Here is a 25,721-nt window from a genome sequence, read left to right on the forward strand (position 1 = left end):
AAAGAATAATGCTACAACTCATTCTAATCAAATCCGATAATATTGTGCTATTTTTTCTATCTTTCGCAAAATTATTTTATAACAATTCTAGTTTGTTGATTTTATACATATTCTAACCAACTATGTATATTTAGAGAGTTATTCTTTCAAATTATTGTTTACTATAAGTATTTAAAATTTTATTAATTTGTGTTGTTATTTAATCTATTCTTTATGTTTTGTTCAAGTTCCAACGTTTTTTTTATGCTCAATGAGAATTTTATATTTTTGTAGTTAAAGTTTTATATTATCACTCAAGACTCAACAAGAGAGCAATACAAAAGCTTTAAAACAAGCAGTTACAACGATCTCAAGTCAATAGGACACGAGACTTAATTCACAGTACAAATTCAAGATAAACAAGTCAAAAATGCTCCTGCATAGTTTTAGCTTTAAGAAAAAAACTAGAGCTTGACTTTTGCAGCAGCACATGTATTTGTTGTAATAGAATAAACATATGGAATTCTTCGTAGCACAAGAATATAATGGTTGCAAAGATATGAAATACTTCATATAGATGTTTGTTTTCGATTTGTAGTATATAATATTTATGATACATCGCGATTTTTTAACTGTATGTAATTTGTTAGTTGTTCATATTAGAAAAATAAATATTATTTATTTAAAACATAATTTTAAACAATACAAAATATATGTTTTCAAAGTAATAGAAATATTTTGATATACCTATCTAATTTCTTAGATGATTACATAAAATAATCAAAGTAATAAATATTTTTTTTGATATACCTATCTAATTGACTAAAAATAGTTTATAATTAGTATTATTGAAATGTTTATATTTATTTTTCATATATTTAGTTGACGATAATATCTTTCAATTACAGCAAAAAATATCTATAAATATATTTTACTTATATAATATGATTTCACAAATACAATCACAATATTTTTACTTCTTATTTTAAGAGATATTAAAAAACTATCATTTTAACAATAAACATATTTTTTTTTGTAAAAGAAACAATAAACAATAAACATGTTTTGATCAAATAATTATAAAATATTTTAAATAAGATAACACTCTATACTTTAACGAGGTAGATATATTATATTTTCATTATTACAATTATATGTATTCCTAATATTAAATTTTATTTTAAATTTCAGGTTTTAATGTTTGTGGAGTTTAATATAACCATAATTAAAATACCAAAGTAAATATGAATTCTCTTTTGTAGACTATTTAAAATAAAATTTAGTTTACCTTTCAATAAATCCAAGACATAAAATTATTTAGAATTTGTAAAATATTTTAATTATTATAAATATTGATATGTGTTCATGAGCTTCCAAAAATGTATCAGTTACTTATGTACGTAACTTCCTATTGATCATGGTTTTATTTTCTAATATATATATACATATATGAACATTAATTTGATAAATATTGCGACCATACATGCACATTTAAACGATAGATTATATATATATATACAAAAAGTATATATTAATTATCAATTAGATTTTTTACTAAACGGAGCTTGGATACTTAATTTTATTAGTCCAGACACGTAAACCATAAAAAATAGAAATAATTATATTTCAGTGAATTTGAAAGAATATATGTAACTCAATATACTCACAATATGAGTGACTCAACTAATCAACTTTATATCTAAAATATATTATATTAAAAATAAGAAGACAACAACCAACCTAAATGCAAATAATAAAATTAATCAAAATATTATAGTTGAATTCAGAGAAATAAATGCAATCCAATGTACCTAAATGATAATTAAATCGACTAGATATAACATATCTAAAATTATATGTCTAATTAAAATATCGTAATATTATTAATATAAATTATGCAAAAAATTATAAATTAATTTAAAATTAAAGTATATAGCAATTAATTATTATAGTATATTTATTTTATAAATATTTATATCCGTGCATGAGCACGAAAAAATCACCTAGATGATGGCCCGCACACTTGTGCAGATTAATTATCCAACTAATTCAAATTTTAACATAATTTTTAATTTCAATATATATTATTTAATTAGTTTCGAATATTGAATTAATCAGAAGATAGATTTTACCCTTTTTATTACAAAACAACATAGATAATGGTTTGGTACTTGTAAAATCTTTTATTTATTCTATTACCAGATATCACCTGTAAAAGGTATCATTATCATACTAACCTAATAAAATTATAAATATTTTAAAATAACATAAATTATAAATCTACAAAATAAATCATAAGTACCAGTTATCAGTGAAGTTTATGAAATCAACCCCTTTTCATCAAAGTATTAATTGTATTTCATATAAATTTCCTCTTCGAAATTTATATACTAACACATATTGATAAAATCTACAATAACTAAAAACATACTTCAATTTAACCAAGAAATTATAAACAAAAGTATAAGCTATATATGTCTAGTAAAATCTAGACTCATATGACTCAACTTAACTTATGTAATATAAAAAATAAGTTTCTAAAAATAAAAAAATATGATCAATATAGAACCGTAGCTTGCATAACAAAGGTGATTAAAGGTAGTACACAAATATGATCAATATATATGATTAATATGATTATCATATAGAAATATAATCAATAAGCTAACATAAATATCATTAATATAGAAACTATCTTGCATAATTGCATAATATATATATATATATGTATAAAGTATAAAATTTCCAAGCTCGTGAGTTAGCTTATATTCATTAAATATTGTTCATATAACTCATTTATTAAATGAGACTAAAAAATAGAGATCATACTCATGAAAAATCGAGCTTAGCTGAGCCATCATGACTTATAACTCATTTTGACACCTTATTTGAAAAGGGTAAAGAGTTAACCAAGGAGAGAACAGATTTCGCCACAGAATCTGTTTCCCCATTTGACAACCTAGGAGATATCAAAAGTAGTGCCAAACTGATAGATATCAAAAACAATCCGAAGCAGTGTTGGACGAGATACTCCATTCTTCAAAAGGTTGATCAAGGTGAGAGAATCGGACAATACCATCAAAGATTTAATAATGTTAGACGAAGCAGAATACATAACTGCAAAACAAGCTTTTTGCGAGAATCGCATAGAGGGTAGGGGCCAGAGGCATTCAACCCAGAGAAGATGAGTCCAAGCCCACAATGACCGGTTCTAGAGTTCCAATATGCATCCACGTTACACACAACTTCTTCTCGTGACAACACTTTCCTCCTGTCGTACTGCAACAACACCAGGAGCATATCACAAAGGTTTTGGTGCCAGAGTCCCAGACTGTTGAGCATTTTGCCATTCTTAAGAATCTGTCATAGATTTAGAGATGACCTTCGAGAATCTGTTGGGTAAATGGAAGGAGGTTGTGATGGGGAAGGTGAAGAAGGAAGTTAAAAAAAGTTATGGAGGATAAAGATGGTGTTAGATCGATAAAGATGGACATCATTCATGGTGATTAACAGTGTACATAGATAGACTAGAGGCTAGAGAACAATCTTGTGAATCAATAGGAATATTACATTATAAAGATAGGTTTGGATTCGCAAGAAAACAAGTCAACAAACGTAATAGATTGATTGATTTACTAAAGAGTGCATATGCATCAAACTCTCAAGCTGATATTATTCGTCCGATATTGAGTTTCCAAACACACACCTAAGTCCCTGAAGCTGTACATTGCTCAAAATCTACTAGCAAACAAATTGAAGAACAATCTACCAAACACAGAAACAATGCAGAAACGTAGGTAGCTTTTTATGTTGAGATAACCAAAATATGTGTCCATTAAAAGTAGAGCCACAATCTTCCTCAGCGATGCAAGTGCTCGATCAAGAGAGGAAAACAAAAGACCACGACTTGAGTGGAGAGAGATATCTCACCAAGAAGTCTTCTTCTTGGAGCCAGAGTAAAACCCCATATACCATTTCACAAACTTCTTCAAACCCGTCTCGAGATCAACCGCAGGTTTATACCCAATCTCGGTTTGGGCCAAGGTGATATTGGCATGAGTGAACTCAACATCCCCATTCCTCGGCAAAGGCATCACCTTTTTCTTAGCCTTCATCTTCAACAGCTTCTCCAATATCTTCACAAGCTTAGTAACGGGAACAGGCGAAGTATTCCCCAGATTGTAAATCCTAAACATAGCAGGACCTCTCTTCTTCCCACCACTACCAGTACTCTTCTCCGCAGTATCCAACGCACCTAAACACCCTTTCACTATATCATCAATGTAAGTGAAGTCCCTAGCGACACTACCTTTATCAGGAGACTCGAACACCGTAATCGTCTTCCCTCTGAGTATATCTTTAGTAAAGAAGAAGTAAGCCATGTCCGGTCTCCCCCAAGGTCCGTAAACCGTGAAAAACCTCAAACCGGTTAACGATAAACCGTAGATATGGTTGTAAGTATGAGCTATCCCTTCGCCTGCTTTCTTCGTCGCTGCGTATAAGCTCGCGGGGTGGTCCGTACGGTCCCTTTCCGAGAAGGGAACTTTCGTGTTGAGACCGTAGACAGAGCTAGACGAAGCCCAGACAACCGCGGGCTGAGGATTCGCGGACTTGGAGACTTCGAGAAGATTCACGAACCCAGCGATGTTGCTGTTCACATACGATCCGGGGTTCTGCATCGCGTAACGGACACCGGCCTGTGCGGCGAGATGCATCACGTGCGTGAAGAGAACGACGTCGTAGAGCTTTTTAAGCAAAAGGGCGTCGTTTATGTCTCCTTCGACTACGAAGACTCCCGATCTCTCCAGAAGGGCTTGCCTCGCCCGCTTCAGCTTCGGATCGTAGTAGCGGTTGAAGTTGTCGAGGCCGAGAACCCCGTCGCCGCGTCTCCGGAGCGCGATCGAGACGTGGGTTCCGACGAATCCGGCGGCTCCGGTGACGAGAACGGTTAAACCGCCGCGGGAGCGAGGATGGGCGGATTTGCGGACCTGTTTCTCCCACTGAGAGCCGCCGTATTTAGCGGCGGAGAGGAGGGGGGAGGATGATGAGTCGTTGAGGCTGCGGCGAGAGGGGTTTGGGGGAGGGGATAAGAGGAGGTAGAAGAGGAAGAGGGCGAGGAAGAGGGAGGCCCAGAGGGTGGGTTTCGAGAGGCGGAGGTAACGGTGGTTGTGGAGGATCCCGTAGGGGAGGAGGGCTTTATCGGTTTTGTACTTGCCGGGAGTGGAAGGGAGATCGTCAAGGTGAGACATTTCGCCGGATTAGGGTTAGGGTTGTTGGTTGGTAGAGAGAGAGAGAGTAAAGATGGAGGAGGAAGTCAAAATGAGGATTTTCCGGGAAAGAAGAAGAGACTTCTTTTACTTGTAATTCACTGTGCCTCTATTCATAATTGATTTATCTATTTAATTTTTATTTTTTTTGGTTAAATCAAATCTTCAAGTCATGGTAATTTAGCTGTCAGAGATTATATTGGATTTCAGGTATCTTGATTGCCTTTCAAGGCTAATTGATTTTAATGTGTTTTTTTTTTTTTCTTGAAAAATTTTGATGTGTTTTTAGATCCGGATATTCTGTTCATTATTTTGGATTTTGAGTATTTCAATACTAAAACTAAAAGTTAATAATCTATTTGGCCTCTTTTCAGAAAACAAAGTTAATAATCTATTCGGTATTTTAGAATTTTGGTTTGGGTTGGGTTAAATCTAAATTTAGGTCGGACTTGGATACGCAATTGCACACCCAATTGCATTCTGTAATCGATCATGCATGTGCATTTATTTTATACATAATCACAAGGGTGACGACTGTACGCTATACGTGCATTTTGACACTATTGATCTGTGACAAAGAAAAACTTTTCATACATGACAATGATATAATAATAAGGATATTGTCGACACTAGGCCTGGGCATTTTACCCGGACTCGAGGACCCGACCCGGAACCGACCCGAAAATACCCGACCCGGAACCGACCCGAAAAATTATAAGTACTCATATGGGTCTTTTTATTTTGGATCCGCGGGTCTCGGGTAAGACCCAGACCCGAACCGAGACCCGATCGGGTACCCGAAATACCCAAGATTTATTTTATATATTAGGTATATTTGGGTAATTAGGTATATTTTTGGTATTTCTAATCTTTTTTTAAGTTTTAGGTTCGTATTTTCGGGTATAATTTCAAATTTCGAGTGTAATTTTAGATTTTCAGAAAATATAATTTGGGTATTCAGATATTTTTTTGAGTTTTCAGGTCTGATTTTAGGTAAATATTCAGATACTTTTACGGGTTTTTGGGTACTTTTCGAGTTTTCGGGTCCAGTTTGGGTATTTCGAGTTTTTTGGGGTTTTATATACCCGAACCGACCCGGATCCGAACAATACCCGAATATTATAGGTGTTTTACGGGTACTGAAATTCTAGACCCTAACCGACCCGGACCCGACAAGACCCGACCCGGAACCGACCCGAAAATTATAAATACCCATATGGGTCTAAATTCCGAGGACCCGAAAGACCCGGACCCGACAAAACCCGACCCGAACCCGACCCGAAGACCCGGATACCCAGGCCTAGTCGACACAACACAATTAGTCTGTACAGTACTTTGTATAATACTGGTCTACTCTGTTAAAAAAGTTTATTTGTGTATATGCATATCAGTGACAAAATATATATATATATATATATATATATATATATATATATATATATATATATGCATATAAATATGTCAACTCCCATAAAAAATTTATGATCAAAATAATCCATAAAAAAAGCAAAATAATATTTATTAAAAAAAATAAAAAATGAAAGAACCTTTAATAAATAATACATTTAATCTTAATTTTAAACTCTAAACTCAAAACTCTAATCTCCAAATCCTAAATTTATTCTCCAACTTTTTAGGGGTATATGTGTTTTAAATTCTATAAAAAAAACTACTTTAGTTATTTTTCTCTTTAGAGCTATTTTTTTTTTTGACAACCTTTAGAGCTATTTTAAAATATATATTCTAGGATATTTCTTATTATATATATATATATATATATATATATACGGGAATTTCCATTTATTTGATTAATATATATATATATATATATATATATATATATACTGGAATTTCCATTTATTTGATTAATTTTACCAACGGAATTGTCCATTTAATGTATCTAATTTAGTATTTTAAAGTGTTAGACATACTGAGTTTTAGCAATTTTTCAATAAAAAAAAATTAGTATAATTGTAGTTAAATACTTTTAGAGTTTAAAATATGAATATCAATTTTATATTATCATAAAAACTACTAAAAACAAACTTAATCACAATAGATCTTCTAAATTTAATAATTATTATATTTTAATAATTTATGTTTTAAATACATTAAAATTTATAAGTGCAAAACAATTTAATTTTTAGTCTCATATTCAAACAAAAATTATTTGTTTTTACTATAACTCACTCTAATTATATATATATATATATATATATATATATATATATATATATATATTATAAGAGAGCATGATCAGCATTTGAGGGTGGTGTCAAACAAATTGCGGAAGCAACAGCTATATGCAAAGTTGAGTAATTGTAGATTTTGGAGCATATCATATCCGTAGTGGGAGTGGTTATAAACTCGAAGAAAATTGTCACCATTACAAAAAGGTCTAGAATTATAAGTGCTACTGAGGTCTGGTGTTTTTTTGGACTGTCGAGTTACTATAGAAAGTATGTGAAATGATTTACAAGTACGGATAAGCCTATGACCATGTTAACGGAAAAAAATTTGAAGTATGTGTAGTCAGAAGTGTGTGCTAAGAGTTTTGCAAAGTTGAAGGCATAGATAACCCATACATTAGTATTGGTATTACCAAGGCGAAGTGTACCATACATGATTTATATAGATGCTTCTCGGACTGGAATATGATGTATGCTTATGCGGGAAAAATGGGGACTAGTATGATGCTTAAGGATTGTATTGTTTGGGTATATGGCATGAGTAATGGTGTATATGTGTTATAGAAGGGCTTACGCTTTTTTGTGTGCCGGTGCAACGTGATTGAGAGTTCACGGGCATTGCATCGTTTTTTGCTGGGTCATGCGGGGGACATAATGAGGTAGCATGACTTATAGCCGGACCGGGCGGACAGGCGCCTGTTTTATGAAGTTGATAATGTTGTAGCATGGATCACTCATAGAACGAAAGAAGTGGCGTGATCATGTGAATGTAGTGTTGCAGATTACGCGGAGACTGAGAGGTGGAGTGATCGTGTGAAGGCGTTAAACTCATGGAAACCGATTGAGGTGGTGAGTTCTCATGGGAAAACATGAGAAATGCAAAGATTGATTGAGATGGCTAGTCTTATGTTGGCACCATTGAAGTTTATCTTTGTTTCTTGTTGATTAAAACTTTTATTATCTTGTATGGTAAATGTTGGATGATGATTTCAAAGTTTTTAGAGCTTTCTTAATTGAGCTTTTGTTGAAATGCTTACCTTCCTTCTTCTTTTTTCTTTTGTAGATTCGGTTCATATTGATGGATTTTGTCAAAGATGTCATGAGATCCTATTTTTGAAAAATCTATTATCTTAATCCGTGTAACTAGAGACAAATGTCCTAATATTTCTAACAATTGAAATGTCACAATTAGTGAATTGCTTATTTATCATCACTTGTACTGGTGATGAAGGTATCATCTGCGTACATCAACTCTCTCAAAAATCGTTTTCACAAATTTTGACAAATGAAGTCTGATCGCCAAGATTTTTCGTAACCAAATGAAGTCGAGAGTTTGAAAACTTTAGGAACTATTGTTGAGATGCCTATTTTCTCAAAATTAAGTTTCTTCGCCATAAAATAACATTCTTAGGAAAATATACCCCCTTTCTCTCGTCCTATTCCTTTGACAACTTCATATTATCATATATATCCTCTTCTAAGTCTCAATTAAGTAACACGATAGAAATGGTAAGTTGAGTAAAAGACCACTTTTATGAGTATCTTCGCATTTCGCAACTAAAAAGAAAAATATTATATTATTTTTTTGAAGAATGTTCAATTTCGGCCACTCCGAACTTCATACATGATCTTCCGCTTTGTGAAGCTAAATATGCATCTGCTTGAGATGAGTGATGCACGGAATAAACTCTGAGATCTTCTGTCCATATATCTGTGGTGATCCAATTAGTGAAAACAATGTTTATTATGGGATTAATAATAGTAATCGGATGTGATTACGTACACGCTGCAAATATACATATACATGTTTTATAGAAATATAACAATAACTCTTTGGAAACAAGGTAAAACATCTTTGCTTACAAAAAAATTCATCTATCTAAAATATTAATACTGAAGTAAATTTATCTATATCCCTTAGTTTTCCACAAATATTACAATTCAATGCCACTACCATCAAAACACAGTAGTTTAATCATTTAGTTTTAACATAAAAAAAAATCATGGCCTTTAATGCTAATACCCATTATTATTTTGTTTGAGTTTTCTTTTTGACTCACATGGTCCAGACTTCTAAATCAATCGATGGAAATATCTACACTACTAAACCAATCTACGGAAATATCTAAATTAAACACCCAAAAGCAATTAGTGTAAATTATTATTCATATTAAAACATATTTACACAAGTATATTAACATATTCTATTGCTTATGGTGGAAATTATTTTCACAGTGAAGAAACATTTTAGATTGTTTTGCTTATGATGAACTTTTGGTTTTGTTTTAGATGGTTTATATTTTGGTTTGTTCGTGGCAAAAGGAAAAAATTGGTTTGCAATATAAACCCAAAACGAAAAAAATTTGGTTTACTAATAATATCTAACCTAATTAAACTGCTTTCCTTACACTCCACGAAACATTCCTAAACCAGTCCTAAAATTTACGAATTTTTTTTAATTAATGTACATTAATGACATTTAAAATGATTTTTAATTGATACGCACTCAAAGATTTTTCTAATTCTACGGGATCAGAATATAACTACTCAAAGATTTTCCTAATCCTACGCGAAAAGAATAAACTATTAATTGATCAACAATGGAATCATAAATAACTAACACAATACGAAAATCTTTTTAAAAAACTTGACCACCAAGTTTTCTTTTCTCTACGGATATTTCTTTTCCCTAATAGATAATAAATATAAATGTACATTAATTACTTTTAAGATCTTTTGCCTTTGATTGTGTTTTAAATTATAACTACCAAAAATAAAATATCGAACTTAATGACATTTAACTAACGTGCGTCATTTTTCACCACCAGTATATATATATCTCATCATCTATTCTCCAAATAATATCAAAAAAAATTCCAAAACCTATAACATGTTGAAGATGACGACGTTTGTTCCTCTCACCAAACTCATACCTTTTAAAAAACAACTGGCGTGTTCAAGTTAAATGTTTACATTCATGGAAGCAAAATAGTATATTGCTGATTTTTAATCTTTTCAAAAATATTAGCAAATCAGGCCTATTTTAAATTTTGGGCTATCATAATATAATTTTCAAATTAGCAAATCAGCAAATCAGGCCTAATATGGCGTCTTTTTACGCAATCGACGTCACTCTGGGTTTGCTGGACGAAGCATTATTTACGGAAGTATTCATCCTTTTGGGACATCCGAGATGACTCTAAGGGCTCATGGATTATGGCGGAAATTGCTTAAACTAAGACCTTTGGCTTATAGTTTCATGCGATGGGAGGTGAGAGATGGAGCTACAACACACTTCTGGTTTGATAATTGGCTTGACAAAGGTCGGCTCATTGATATCACAGGAGCAGTGGGAACCACTTATCTGGGAATCTTGCTGCGCATGCCAAGGTTAAGAGGCAGTGAATTGCGAAGGCTGGAGCATTAGAGGGTCTCGCACTCGACGATTCCAGACTTTATATGCAGACATCACATCAGCAATCCCACCTCAGGCTAGCTCTGGGAGAGACATTGTTAAATGGAAGTATAATGAAAATGATTACCGGGAAAGTTTTCAATTCCAGCAGAACTTGGAACTTGATTAGAGTGAAAAAAGATAGAGTTCATTGGAGTAAAGTAGTATGGTTTGCTCAGGGTGTTCCAAGGCAAGCTTTCATCACTTGGCTTGCTATGAAGGATCGGTTATCAACTGGGAGAAGGATGAGGCAGTGGGGAGTAGAGCAGGGCTGTGAATTATGTGGAGAAAGGGATGAAACAAGAGAGCACTTATTCTTTGCATGTCCCTACTCGTACACAGTATGGGAAGCTTTGGCAAAAGGACTCTTGGGTCGAGGCATAAATCCGGATTGGGACTGGACAGTTCAGCATTTGAGTGGTATGAATCATGGTATGGACTCTATACTATCCAAATTACTATTCCAGACTACCATCTATCATATATGGAGAGAGAGGAATGGAAGGAGACATCAAAACCCAAGAACAACTGTAGAGCAAATGAAGAGAAGAGTAGAAAAGGCTGTGAGGACAAGGATTGTGTCTTTGAAGTATACTCATGATCACAAGTTTGCGGGCCTGTTACAAAGGTGGTTTCATCACACAATCTAGTCTATAGAAGAAGTTTTCAGTTTCTTTCCAGTTTGAGTTGTAGGATGTAAATAACAGTCATTCTTTTTGATCATTCAATAAATTTGAAATTTCATCAAAAAAATGTCTTATTTTCATTTCCTATAATTTATTTTATTTTTAATTAATGTATGTCATAGCGTGTTTGTAAATTCACCAACCAATAGAATTTTGTGTGTTTTATATTCAGAATCTTTTGAAAAAGGAAAACAAATTATTTTTAACTTATATTATGTTTTAAAAAATAAAAAGAATTAAATAAATATAGTAGCTGATAAAAAACGAATTTGAAAATATTTTTAATAATTTTTAAAACCATCAGAAAACACTAAACCCTAAATCATAATCCCTAAGCCCTAAACCCTTGGGTAATTCCTAAACCGTTGGAAAAAATCATAAACTCTAAATCGTGAACACAAAATACTAAATTTAAAAAAACTAAACCATTAGTACTAAACTCTAAACTCTTGGGTAAATCTTAAACCTTTGGATAAACCTTAAATCTTTCGTTTTTTGGTTTGTGGTTTATTCAAGAGTTTAGATTTTAGTATTTAAATTTTATTGTTTACGATTTAGGGGTTAGGGTTCGGCTTAAAAAATTAATATTATTTATTTTTACAACTATTTTATATTTATCCTTTTTATTTTTAAAAATATAATATAAGTTATCAGTTATTTTGTTACCTTTTATAAAAGATATTCAATATAAAATAACATTTATTGGTTAGTGAATCTAAAGGTTAAGAAAAAAAATATTTTTATATATATTATATTTTCTTGTGGTAAGTAAAAGATTACAATATTTTACGTTTAATGTATAGCTAAATTTTAGGAATCTGGTAGTAATACATTAGCCATGTCATAAATATTAGGAAAAAAATTTAGGAAGCAAAGAATATTGTTAGTGAACTAATCGTAAAAGTATAACATTTTGAATATCTCATATACAATGACATCTACGAGGTTATATATTGTGTCATTTACTATCCTAATTACTTTAACATAGTAACATTTATTGGTTGTTTTGAATAGAAATATTCATATTTTTCTATTACTGTATTTGTATAACTAAATGCATATGATTAATGGTTTGTGAAGAACTCTGACTATAATTTTTTACTTGATCCAAGTATCGAACAGATAAAAAAATTCACCAAAAAAGATGAAGATAAAATGCCATAATATGAAAAAACGAAAAGATGAATCCAAAGATTCACGATTCCTCACATATTATTCATCAACATCATTAAGTTATTTGACTCTATCGAGTTCAAATTAAAAGGGAGATTTTTCTTTTTGGCCAAAAATATCCAGGAAAAAAACAACATCCAGGAAAATTCAAAGAAAAAACAATAAATAAACAATCTTAAACCAACGTTCTTTAAGGTAATTTAGCTAGAGTAGTTAAGTAATTATTTTCTTAAAATTGGTATTTAAAGCTAGTAGTATACCACTGTAAATATTAGGAAAAAATTAAGGTTAATTTTTAATTGTACTTCAGTTTTAATAGATTATAAGATTTTAATGCATATTACCCCAAAAAAATATACAAAAACATCTGTTGATTACTCTGTTACATTCATAGATACTAGATAAAAAGGAGGAGCATGCAAAAAATTAGAGAAAACTGCAGCAAAATTAAGACATCAATTTCATTAAACAAAAACACACTTGACATGGTAAAAATTGCAAACACAGATATATAAATTAACAATAGCATGTTACAAATTAGAGAAAACTAAAGCAAACATGTTGACTTTCTTAGGTTGAAACATCTTTCGGATCTTGTTCATCATGGCCTTCAAGATTTCTGTATGTATAGAACCAAGAGCAGACGAGAAAATATCCAAAATTTAAAACTCCTGCAACAACTAAAACCCAGTAAACATTGTCAACTCTTCCGCTGTTAATGTCATTTGGTAACCACTTGGTAGTCCTCTGGAGCAGACCGATCAGAGCTGTGCTCAGATAGAATGAGATTCCAATCACCAGTGAGGTCAGTGAAGTCGCGGTGTTCCTCACAGACTCCGGGAATTCTCCATAGAACAGTTCAATGTTTCCTGGAAACTGGAAGGCCTCGCCTATTCCCACTATAACGAGAGGAGGAAACAGCCAAAGCACTGACATGGGATGCCCGTTTTCAACTGTTCTCAGCCTCTTTGCTTCCACAACCGCAGAGATCGCCATGCTTAGGATGGTGAGAACCTGACCTATACCGACTTTTTGAAGCGGTGTTAGCCGCTTATGGGTTAGCTTCTGATACATGGGATAAAAAAGCCAGTTGTTCATTATGATAAAGGTGGACGCAGAGGTCATTACAATGACTTGGAGGGACCCGGCCGGGACTTTGAAGTGAGGACCAAGCCCACGGTCCGTGACTAGCGCTTGGAGTACCATTAAGCTTGTTTGCATCACCATTGGAGTACTAACAAAGATTATGGCTAGCCACAAAGGTAGAAGTCGGAGAATGGCTTTGAAATCTTCTACTTCCTGAACAGAGCATACCCTCCAGATGTTGTTAACTGAGCCGTCCTCTTCGGTTTTCAAGGCTGCACGATTCAAGAACCTGCACATGTAAAAGCTCTTTAAGTTCTTGTATAAGTTAAATGAGTCAGACAAAGTTTTTTGTTTTGTTTTGCACCTATAGCTCTTGGAGGGCATTTCAGGAGAAGTCTTGGCGAGTCCCTGGTGATAGTCCTCTTCTTTTGATGAAATCGCAGCCTTTCTTTTCACTGTAGCAGCGACTACAACACTGATGAGGCTTTTGAAAGGACTTCCCATGGGTTTGTCATGCTTGTAGAGTCTTTTCCCGCAGACGAAAACAACAAAACTTACGAAATTTGCAGCAGCGCAGAGGCTAAACCCAAGTTTCCAGCTAGCATTGTCCTGTGTGTATACAATCGCTGTTGCTCCGGTAATAGCCCCAGCGTATAGTGTGAGGAAGTACCAGTTGAAGAAGCTTCCTTGATCCTTAGGTTTGTCGTATTGGTTTGCACCCGCAGATGCCAAGGTGAACCGTGTCCCACCTGCTCCAGTGGTTACTAGAACTAAGGCTGTGTACAAGATCCCAAGCTGGAGTTCTGATGGAGACTGGCATAGGGCTGATCCGGTTGCACAGGGTCTAGGTTTCAACAAGTCCAAATATGCGATCAGAGTCAGGAGAAAAATCCCCTAAAATATTTTAAAAACTCCTTTAAACTGTTGATCATTGTGTATAATAAATTATGAACATATAAGATAATAATCAGTCGTGAATTTTTGGACTTACAGTTAGCGAGATGAAAGTGGAGGCCGAGATGACGAGAATGTTTCCAAAGAAAGAATCAGCTAAAATGGCTGCTACGACAGGCAACATGCTGAGGCATCCATTTACAATGTTTGAAATCTGAGCAGCAGCGATGTTCTTGATGTTGAATTCCTCGATCAAGAAGACAATCAAGTTCAGTACCCATCCGAATGAAGTTATGGACATACCTAACAATGTAGCTGCACCACATAGACAACAATATGTATAAGTCTCGCCTTCAAAGGAACATAGGCAACAACAACAACAAACAAAAAAAACAGACAAACCCATCATGAACGGAAAAGTTATCCAGCCACCGGGCTTCCTGCTTAGATCTCCAGCGCGCTGCGCTTCTGTATCACCCGAAACTGGACCAGCCATGGAAGAAAACAAGTGGAAGCACAAGTATCTTTGAAACTTTGGTGTGTGTGATGATGCATATATAAACAGCCGTATATATAAGCAAATGCACAGTAATTATGTTGGTGCAATGATTTAGTAATGATATTCTGTAGTCCCCAAACTACCTAATCATATCCTGACATTCCATCTACTTGTGTCCTATTCTGAAATCAAGTTGGTGAACCAATTCAAAAAGGATTTGGTCAGATCATTAATGGCATCAGAATCCACATCGAATAACTTTGCTTAAATTAATCAGTAGGACACGAAGCAAACAACCACATAGAGTATTCGCCTTTTGTGTTATTTTCAGTAATCTTTATATAAATTAATCAATATTCTTACGAAGACACAGGGCTCACAACCACATATAGTGTTCAATATCATCTAGATCTGTCTCAAAAGAGACTGCCCCAGCCACTACAGAGCACTGAGGAAGCAGAATAAACGTGTATGAAAAGTAGATTTAAAAAAAAAACTATATATAAGGCAGTTCAGGATAACTTTTCCCATTGAAACGATTCTTAGCTGTTATCCAAATAATACCTAATCCATTTTTACACATTAGTCTATGATGTCGTTTTCAAACATTTGGTTGGTGCCCCTCTAAATATGAATAAGAGGGAAATGGTAATAAACATGAATCGATCGTTTGATCGCTTAACTAAAGAACACATAAGAGTTTCCGGCCTCGAACTAGTACGTCTCGGGTGGGAACCGTTTCCCACAACTTCCACTATCAATCAAAGAGATTTACACATAAGAGTTTCCGGCCTCGAACTAGTATGTCTCGGGTGGGAACCGTTTCCAACAACTTCCACTATCAATCAAAGAGATTTACACAAACGCTTTAAGCGTTCTGTTCGTATAAAACATGACACCAACAAAAAATAAGGTAGATCAAAGAAACTATGTTCCTTAGAAACATGACTCGAAAAATATCTCTCCTCTCTCTCTCTCTTTCTTAACTTCTCTTGTTCCTAGGGTTTTTCTCGGATGATCCTTCAAAATGGTGATGTATACTTATTTATATATGAAGTTCTTAGAGCATGTTTATCAACAAAATCCACTTGAAGGTTCTTATTTTTTTTAATTATTAACGGTGGACCCCGTCGTGACCAGATCTTTCAATATGATCCTTCCATTTTTTCTCTGCTCATTCTTGTATCGACACGTGTATTAAGAACCTTCCCTTGCTTCTCTTAACTAAGATACATTCTTTGTATTTTCTTTTTTTGCTTTAATTTTTTAATCTTATTTAATCTAAGATATGCTGTTAAGAACTACCTATAAACATGCTCTTAGACTCCTAGTTCTGTCGGTCTTATGTATTATTACTTTTTTTCATAATGAGAAACCAAATAAGTCACCGGACTTAAGAGAATCCTTTGGGCTGATTTGGGTTAGAGAATCAGGTGAACCTCTCAAGCCCATATATATGTGAAGATAAACCCATTATTCTCACAATCTCCACCTTGGGCTTTATTCTTCACATTTGGCCCAGCCTCTATCACTTTTTGTCTTTCTCTCCGATTTCTTCTTCGATGTCTCTACTGAACAAAACCAAACTTCAGATCAGCTTTCAGTGTTCCGGTGACCTCACCATTTTCCGTACTTTTCGTCACCTCTGCGGTTTTTCTGTGTCAGTTATATGCAAGTGGCGAACTTGTCTCGTTTCATCTCTTTAAGGCCTTTGCGTCCTCTTTCTTTCTCCGTAGCTGCCGCAGGTTCGAACCATTCTAATCCGAAGCTGTGTTCCGGTTTAACATTGGATTCTATTGCTTATGATTTGTTTTTTTTTTTTTTTGGATTCTTCCTTAGCAATGGATGGTAATGATTCGTGTAGCTTGGTTTTATGTGGGAAGTCCTCTGTTGAGAACGATACAGCAAAGCGTTTGAAGAACGCCAACGTGCTTAAGCTCCCAGATGATTCTCCTAAAGTTTCACTCTTTTTAGCTTCCGAGATTAAGAATCTGGATGATGATGATTCCTTCAATCTTTCACTCTTCATGAACTCGCTTTCAACTTCTCGGTTCGGTCGGTTTCTCATTTGGTCTCCTCGCTTGTCTTCCACTCACGATCTTGTTTCTCAGTAAGCGTGTTTCAACATCTGTCTGTTAAAGGTTTAACCTTTCTTCAAAGGTTTGGTTTAAAGGTTCAAATCTTGTTTCTTTTTTTTTTTCTTTTTTTTTCTTCAGTAACTTTTCTGAGCTTCCGGTTGGTTCAGTTTGTGTCTCAGACATTCAGTTTAAGGGTAGAGGTAAGAAGTTTGTTGGATTAGCTCTAAGAATAAAAGAAAATAGAATGTGTTAATTTTCGGACATATGATCGCAGGCAGAACAAAGAATGTCTGGGAATCCCCAAAGGGCTGTCTGATGTATTCCTTTACGTTAGAAATGGAAGATGGTCGAATCGTGCCTTTGATTCAATATGTTGTTTCTCTTGCTGTTACCGAGGCAGTGAAAGATGTTTGTGACAACAAGGTAATAAATCTCTCTCTTACTTTCCTCCCTTCTTTGCATCAGAAACAAAAAGCTCTCACTTTTTTTTTTTGATATTAATTGCAGGGTTTGCCGTATATAGACGTTAAAATAAAGTGGCCCAATGATCTTTACTTGAATGGCCTTAAACTCGGAGGCATTTTGTGTACCTCTACCTACAGATCTAGAAAATTTCACGTTAGTGTTGGTAATACCCATTAATTACTCTACTTTACAAGTTTGGCGTTGACTTGTTTGCTTCCAAGAAAATGGCTAAACTGATCCTTTTTTTTTTAATTGCAGGTGTGGGATTGAATGTGGACAACGATCAACCCACCACATGCTTAAACGCTGTACTAAAAGAGATATCTCCTGCTGCATCAATTCTACTTAAAAGAGAAGAAATTATAGCTGCCTTCTTTCATAAATTCGAGAAATTCTTTGTTCTTTTCTTGGACCAAGGTAAATGTTAAACCTCTTATCTAGGAGACTGCTTAAAGATTCATCACTCAGTTGTTGATTTAATCTTATTATCAAGCCTGAAGCCTCATGTAGTCATTCTATGTCATTGCACTTCGTTTTACAGGTTTTAAATCTCTAGAGGAGCTTTACTACAGGACATGGCTTCACAGGTACTAACACCTTAATCAATGTCATATTTTCCCTGCAATAAACTATAAGCTCTTAAAGATAAGAACATGACACTATTACTTGCCAATAATTGATGTTTTTTGCCATGTATTTTCACATGTGCAGCGGGCAAAGAGTGATTGTTGAAGATAAAATCGAGGACCAAGTTGTTCAAAACGTTGTGACTATCCAGGTAAAGAAAAGTCGTATAGATTGGTTATATACAATTTGTAGTCATTGTGCTTTAATTCCTCCTTACATCTCTCTATAGGGTTTGACATCTTCGGGATATCTGCTGGCTATTGGAGATGATTATCAAATGTATGAGCTTCACCCTGATGGCAATAGGTAAATTTTTTTTTGAATTTTGAATCAGTTAAATGGATGATAAAGCTAATATGTAGTGTTGTGTGTTCAACTACAGTTTTGACTTTTTCAAAGGTCTAGTCCGAAGAAAAATATGATCCTTCTTCTTGGGGGAAGGAGATGTTAGCACCACCCCCATGGAACAAGGACTAATCTCTGTTTTCGCCAACTGAAAAGTGTTTATTTATATATTACTGTGGTGTTGTCCCTTATTTGAGCTATTTCCTTGTATCCAAAATTCCAAATTGTGTGTGTAATACACTATGAAAATGTTTCTTGAAATAAGCATTGGACCAAAAGGAGATTTACAAGAAAAATTTCAGTGGATGCAACTTTTAGCTAAAAATGACCGATTTGTGGAACTCTGTTTTGCCTGCTCTTTATGCATTTGGTTCGTTTATGTACTTATTTTTGGAACAGAATAGAGATGCAATTTACTGGAATACCTGAAACAAAAATTTTATTTTAGAAATAATTGAATAACTATCACACTTTAATAAAAGGTAATTGATGTAGTATAACACATTTTCCTTTTTTTTTTTGTTCAACCTACCAAACATACACTCACGTTGATTTTACCTAATAGCAAGAGTCTTACCTGTATGGAAATGAGATTTCCATAGAACCACTCACGTTGATGGTTAAATACTAGAGCAGACAGAGATTCCTAAAGTAAACATAATGAGATTTTGTTTGGGGGTGTACTTTTGCCTTAGGATTGAAATCTAGTCTTATTGTCATCAACTGAGTTATTGTGATTATAACTGAGTTATTGTGAAATAGTCTTTTGAGTGTTTGGGTTTTATTTTTAGTAAACTCTTCTCTCATCTGCATAATGCTCTCTTACTTTCACCTTTTTACCAAAAAAAAAGAGAGAGAAGAAAAAACAGAAGAATTAAATAGTTGAAAAGGAATAAGTTCGAGCAAGGTATGTTGTCAATTGAATAAGTGACCTTCTAAATAAAAGCGATTTCTTTTTATTGCTTTTGAGATCAAGTTAAGATTGAAAGGTGATGCTAGTAATGGAATATCTTTTATATCTTTGATAAGTTGAGGTTTTGGTCCCAATGTGCCTTTTCTAGGAGGCAAATTTTCTAAAAGGATTTATATATATCTTCAGGATAAGCAGGCTGAATTTTCTTCGAGCATACCTTCTGTTTTGCCTGATAGCATGGCTCCGTACGGCCGTACCCTTCCTTGATGCCATTTACGAGCTCCATTCAACATATAACATGTGAAGGTTAGCATCTATTATCCAACTCCAGGTCTTCATTTTCATTAATATGCACTCACTTATATCATATTTTGTTGTCAAAGGAGGCAACACGTTCGTATTGCTTAGTGTATTAGTAGTGATTCAAATATCGTTTAGGTATATATTTTCTCTCGTAGTTGGGTGGTTAAATAGTTTTAGAAGTGTTTCAAAAAGAAAACATAGACTGTGAACATGACTTCATGTCCTCTCTAGAGTGCATTCTTGTCAAGCTGATGATCAATAAATATTTTCATCATGCTGACGCAAGAGGAGTATATATCGATAATGAAGCTACGTTGAAGTAGCTTGTAAAGACGATCCCTTTAACCTGTTAAATTCGGGTTTTTCATAGGTTTCCAACTTAAAATTAATTGGTGATTAGCTGCGTGTTGACTAGCTCATTGCATACTACGTTTTCTCTGTGTGTTGACTAGCTCATTGCATACTTCGAGGTCGAAATACTAAAACAAAAGCAGCGTACATCTGCTAAAGTAGGTCTGGACGTTCGGGTACCCATTCGGGTTTGGTTCAGGTTTTTCGGATTTCGATTCTATTTTGTAACACTTTCTAGGTCCCATTTTAGTAAATCTACATATTCGGTTCGGGTTCGGATATAACACATCGGTTTCGATTCGGTTCGGATAATACCCGAAGTAACCATATATCATTCGGATTCGGGTTATATTAGATCGGTTCAGATATACCCTAAGTAAAATCTAAAATTCAATAGAAAAACATAAAAAATATATACTTATTTATATATAATGGAGTATTTAAGATATTTTAAAAAAATTTAGATACTTATTATTAGATATCATGTTGAAATAAATATGAAATTGAATATTTGAAGTACATAGTTATGTTTTAAATATTTATATTATATATTAATTCGGACATTCGGATCGGGTTGTTCAGATATTTTTCGGGTTTTTTTGGTTTCTGGGTTTTTCGGATTATCCATTCGGATTCGGTTAATAATACTTCGGGTTCGGATATGTTTTGTAACACCCTACAAGATCCATTCGGATATTTTTTAGATTTCGGATTCGGTTCGGATCAGGTTTTTCGGTTCGGGTTCAGTTCGGATTTCGGACTCCGGGTTTTATGCCCATCCCTATGCTAAACATTCAGAGTTCCTACCTCTATTGGACCAAATAGTAGCTTTATAAAATATAATGATTAATATTTAGAATTTAATGTACTGTAAAATCCAGTTATTGAATATTAAAAATTATTGTTTATTAAATTCAAAAAATAAAAATAATTACCATTAGGTTTTTAATAATCTAAATTCTACAATGCTGTTTGTGATCAAATTTCTGCATCTATATAGATTTATTATAATTTTATTTGTATTTAGAGTTTTTGTTTTGAAATAATTTTATTAAATAAGTTTATTTGTATTTTGATGACAATATTTTATATTTTGTTATTTTTATAGTAGCAACTACACCGGCGACTCCCGAGAAATTGATCGCAGCGACACCGTTTTCATTCCTTTACTTTTTATTTGCCGTGGTTAACGTTGAATTTTTAGTCGCTTGTATCTGACGCAGCGACACAATACCGAACAGGGCATGATCGTGACATCACTTATAATGGGACCAAAAGATAGACGAGGGAACCTACACCATCCAGTTTAATCGGTTCTGGGAAGATGAAACATGGTCACCTCCTCTAAATGATGGATCATCAAAGTTGATCAAGCTTCTTAATGATTGATTGTTGCTGCCATTTTGTTGCAAATAGGAAGGGTGAGAGAGATTGTCACTGGAATCGAGTAACAAGAATGGAGAAGTGGAGGCAGTGGAAGCCATGGCAGTTGCTCCGACCGGAAGTGGATGGTTATGTGTTCCTTCGTAGGTTGTTATCAATATCGACATGTCTTCTAAACACCTTTGCACCTTCACAAATGCATACAACTCTCTTTTATAACTATGTACACACATTGCATACAAAGACAAAACTATATATAGACATAACAAATAGAATCATGACATGTGGTTTACTGATTTATAATATGTAGTGTCATCACATTATGCATTTTCAAATCTAGTAAATAAAATATTAAAATTTCTGTTATTTTTGTAAACAAAATAATAAACTTGGTTATGTAGTATATTTTCTTATAATACCCTAGAATTTGAAGGCATGTGCATTTGAACTTTCTCGCAGAGCTTACCTGTTTCCTAACGGGACATCCTGGAGCCACGGTGCATCTGTAATAAGCTCTTGGACATGGATTCCCTTTCGCGGTTTTTTGGCCGTACTTTCTCCATTGGCATCCATCATTCATCTACACATATGATACATATACAAAAATTTCTAAAGTTTCATATTACTATTCTCCAAGTTGAGTCTAAGATCGGAGATATAAAGAAACTCACCGTTGGAGTGTCACATCTGGCTCTCACAGATACCCTGGCCTTTCTATTACCCGGAGAAGACGTTATGACACGTTGCGTGTTAATATCTTGTCCATGGACTATGTTGCTCCTATTGTATATTTGCTTGTTATTAGACTCAGCTTCTTTCTTCTCGTCTTGTTTCTGCTTTTTCGGCAAAGAAAGTGAAATCCCTAATTCTCCGTCTACCAAATTCAAGGAATCATATCTTTCCACTCCTCTTTTCCAGTCCTTAGCTTGTTCTCCAAGGAACGTTTCAAAATCCTAAGTTAAAAAGATATCAAGTTATCTATACGTATTGAAGTGTTAACTATCAGACTACTTGTGAAATTAATATGTATGAAAAGACGATATTCTCTCTCACCATCTTGTTGGTTTGATCGATAACCGGGAATTTCATTTCGAGCTGGTGATAATCTTGAAGGGTTTTCTCTACAAGCTTCCTCAACCTCTTATTCTCCTCTTTCACATGTTCCATCTCGATCTGCACCTGCAAGAGCTGATATCCATCCATGGATATTAACATATTATCACACAAAATGTTCTGATGTCTATTTCGACGTATCGTAAGTACCTCTTCACGTTCTTTTTCTTCTTCTCGGATTCTTGAACTTAAACAAGAATCTTCAATTTTGTCTTCTTTCACCATTTTTTCATCTTTATTTTCACTAGCATCTTCTTCTTCTTCTTCCCTCTCACAGCTGTGTTTTGATCTTTCATCTTTCTCTTTCTCTAACTTGAGAGAAAGATCCATGCCCATTAATAGAGATGGAATTCAGATCTCTGTACTTGTTTTAAAACTTTGAAGTTTGAAGTGCTAAAGTCAAATTCCATTTTTTTGAACAGAACTTCGTTTACTATTTGTATTATTCACTCTCGTACGCATCTAAAGCTTGCTTTTGACTTTCTTTAAATACTCAGTTTATGATTAATACCAATCCTTGTTAACTAATACTTCCTCAGTTTCTAAAAGATTCAACGTTTCAAAAAGATACAGTTTTGTGTTTTCAATGTATTGATTAATAATAAATTTCAAAAAATATAATTGTATTTATTAAAATTTTATTGGTTAAAAATTATGAGGAATAATTCATTAAAAAAACAATGCATTGATAATTACAATTTTATGTTTTTTAATAAGTGTAAAAAACTTAAAATATATATCTTTTAAAAACTGAAGGAGTATAGCACTTGTTTAAGCCTTTAAAAGTAATTAAACCGGAGTTTTTTGCTCAAATTTGGATTAAACCAGAGTTACTATGGATACATTTGGTGGAGTTTCTTTAACATTATAACATAGTTTGTTATAATATCAAAATTTGGGAATTAGGGTCCAGGAAATTTCCCGTCACGTGTATGCTACCATGTGAAATACAGAGGACCGTCGATGTGTGTATATCTTTTCAACTTGTAAATGATGTGTTTTAACTTTTAAACTAAATAGAGCTTAATCCGCGCAGTATTTATTTTTATTTAGAAAATAAAATGCTTACACATAATAACCATATTAATTAAATGAAATCTAAAAAATATGTAAGATTAGGTGATAAATGTAACTTTTAAATTTGAAAAGTGATTTAAACTATATGGTAGAAAAAATCAAATTAAATAAATAGTTCTGATTATATTTTGGACATGAATTATTAAATTTATCCGAAATTAAACTATTAATTAGACAAAGTGTAAAAGATGAAATTAGAAACTCTAAGTAATCAATTAAAAAGAAATATAAGAAGATTTTTGTACTTATATTTTAATAGAATAGATGCATAGTTCAAAACGTACAAGCGTATACTATTCCATTCAACACAACATGAGGGCCTTAAATCAAAGCTTCCAAAGATATATAGCGAGCGAACTGGATTTTAAGTAATGAGTCTATTATCTTGAATTTTCCTCTCGAAGGGTTCTTGAAATTTTCAACTTCATACACGCTAGGGTGGTGAGGATATATTTTTCTTGAAGTCAATTTTTGTTTGGTGTTATGGAATTGTATTGGCGCGCAGCCCTCATGCTAGGGTAGTGAGGATTATTAATACGATCTTCGTGCAACTTCTTAGGAAAAGTCAGTTAACGTGATGGATGTTAAAAGACGTTGCAAAGTCCTTATCTTTTGTTTCTAGATCTCACTACTTTATTTATTGTTTCTACTTTCTAGATCTCACTATTTTATCAAAAGGCCAATCCTAAAATTTGGGCTACAGAAAATTTATACAAAAAATTAATAATATTATTTAACAGTTTATTGATTTATGTTTTTTTTTTTGCCAACTAAGATTTTATTATGGACTTAAAAGCCCAGAAACGAGTATACACAAACAAAACACAAACATAAAAGCCCAAAACCCAGGACAGTTAAAGGAGACAATCCATGGGCCGAAGCCCAGTCTCCAAACTTACGCGGCGCGTCAAACCACGCGTCAAAGAACACGCATGGACGCACACGTGTTAAAACCACATCATCATCGATACACGCGTCTCACTTCCATCGAGTCACGACCCACCGACCGAGGCCGACATCGGAGAAAACGAAGCAAACTGCTGCTTCGCCGGGTCTCTCCGGAGCCAGAACCACCGCATCGAACAACATCGATACCGGAGCTCAAACTAAGCAGAGATCATCATCGGGACAGTCCCGAGATCGCCTCCCGAGCCTCCAGATCCATCTTCTTCTCCCCTAGGCTTCCTTCGTCGGAGAGCTTCACTGAGACTAAACGGGATCTCATCCCGAAGCGAAGCCACCCGAAACACCAAATCCCTAATCGGACTCTCCGATTAGCCAAACAAAAGAACCGCCGGCGAGAACAAAACCACCGCACGGCACCAGAACCTTAAGCCGACCGTTTACCCCTTGTAGTAGGTACAACGTCGGAGACAGAGCCGACCGGCCACCGAAAGAATGATGCGCCGCCGGAAGTAGGTGATAACTCCTAAAAAAAACTAAACAAGAAAAAAAAAACAGTAGAAGCGGACAGGCCGGACCGGCGGTGGCTGTGGAAGTCCACCCCGCCGGCCGGAAACTTTAAACTCGTCGGTTGTGTCTAGAGAGAAGGCGGAGCCAAAATTTGTAGAGAGAGGTTTTTTGTTTTTTGATTTATGTTTTATATAAACATTAACCCCATAAAATTTTAGAAAACATATGCCGATATGAACTGATTGTTTGGCTGGTTATTTTATTTTGCTTTCGTCACCCAGATTATTTTAACTTTAAATAATCGAATTGTTTTTTAGTATCAAAAAAAAAAAAATATATATATATTATATATATATATATGCCGACATCTTATTTGTCTATATGCTCCAAACCGACCTATCTAGGAGACATGTGTAGTGTAGCATA

The 25,721-nt window shown here is 34.1% G+C and overlaps 5 protein-coding genes across 5 annotated transcripts; 2 read left to right on the plus strand and 3 right to left on the minus strand.

Annotated features, from left to right (window-relative positions):
• Positions 1 to 3,628: 3,628 nt before the first annotated feature.
• On the minus strand, positions 3,629 to 5,306 carry LOC108826938 (UDP-glucuronate 4-epimerase 5). The gene has a single exon (XM_018600287.2). It carries the CDS (start codon positions 5,226 to 5,228, stop codon positions 3,906 to 3,908), a length of 1,323 nt encoding a protein of 440 aa, XP_018455789.2. The 5' UTR covers positions 5,229 to 5,306; the 3' UTR covers positions 3,629 to 3,905.
• Positions 5,307 to 10,969: 5,663 nt separating this feature from the next.
• LOC130500145 (uncharacterized) lies at positions 10,970 to 11,490 on the plus strand. The gene is made up of 2 exons (XM_056994881.1): positions 10,970 to 11,309; positions 11,357 to 11,490. The coding sequence occupies exons 1-2, from the start codon at positions 10,970 to 10,972 to the stop codon at positions 11,488 to 11,490; spliced, it is 474 nt and encodes a 157-aa protein (XP_056850861.1).
• A 1,705-nt stretch (positions 11,491 to 13,195) lies between these two features.
• On the minus strand, positions 13,196 to 15,290 carry LOC130499716 (protein NRT1/ PTR FAMILY 2.3-like). The gene is made up of 4 exons (XM_056994062.1): positions 15,131 to 15,290; positions 14,826 to 15,043; positions 14,199 to 14,728; positions 13,196 to 14,123 (listed from the first exon to the last, which is right to left on the minus strand). Exons 1-4 carry the CDS (start codon positions 15,222 to 15,224, stop codon positions 13,319 to 13,321), a joined length of 1,647 nt encoding a protein of 548 aa, XP_056850042.1. The 5' UTR covers positions 15,225 to 15,290; the 3' UTR covers positions 13,196 to 13,318.
• A 1,495-nt stretch (positions 15,291 to 16,785) lies between these two features.
• LOC108830160 (biotin--protein ligase 2) lies at positions 16,786 to 19,048 on the plus strand. The gene is made up of 10 exons (XM_018603763.2): positions 16,786 to 16,972; positions 17,067 to 17,337; positions 17,444 to 17,505; positions 17,580 to 17,728; positions 17,813 to 17,933; positions 18,029 to 18,187; positions 18,312 to 18,357; positions 18,482 to 18,548; positions 18,627 to 18,703; positions 18,780 to 19,048. The coding sequence occupies exons 1-10, from the start codon at positions 16,897 to 16,899 to the stop codon at positions 18,817 to 18,819; spliced, it is 1,068 nt and encodes a 355-aa protein (XP_018459265.2). The 5' UTR covers positions 16,786 to 16,896; the 3' UTR covers positions 18,820 to 19,048.
• Positions 19,049 to 21,384: 2,336 nt separating this feature from the next.
• Positions 21,385 to 23,308, minus strand: LOC108841407 (probable WRKY transcription factor 9). Its single transcript, XM_056993662.1, has 4 exons — positions 22,746 to 23,308; positions 22,364 to 22,645; positions 22,159 to 22,272; positions 21,385 to 21,880 (listed from the first exon to the last, which is right to left on the minus strand). The coding sequence occupies exons 1-4, from the start codon at positions 23,139 to 23,141 to the stop codon at positions 21,602 to 21,604; spliced, it is 1,071 nt and encodes a 356-aa protein (XP_056849642.1). The 5' UTR covers positions 23,142 to 23,308; the 3' UTR covers positions 21,385 to 21,601.
• Positions 23,309 to 25,721: the final 2,413 nt, after the last annotated feature.

This window comes from Raphanus sativus, chromosome 9 (assembly GCF_000801105.2).
Source record: "Raphanus sativus cultivar WK10039 chromosome 9, ASM80110v3, whole genome shotgun sequence".
NCBI classification, from domain to species: domain Eukaryota; kingdom Viridiplantae; phylum Streptophyta; class Magnoliopsida; order Brassicales; family Brassicaceae; genus Raphanus; species Raphanus sativus.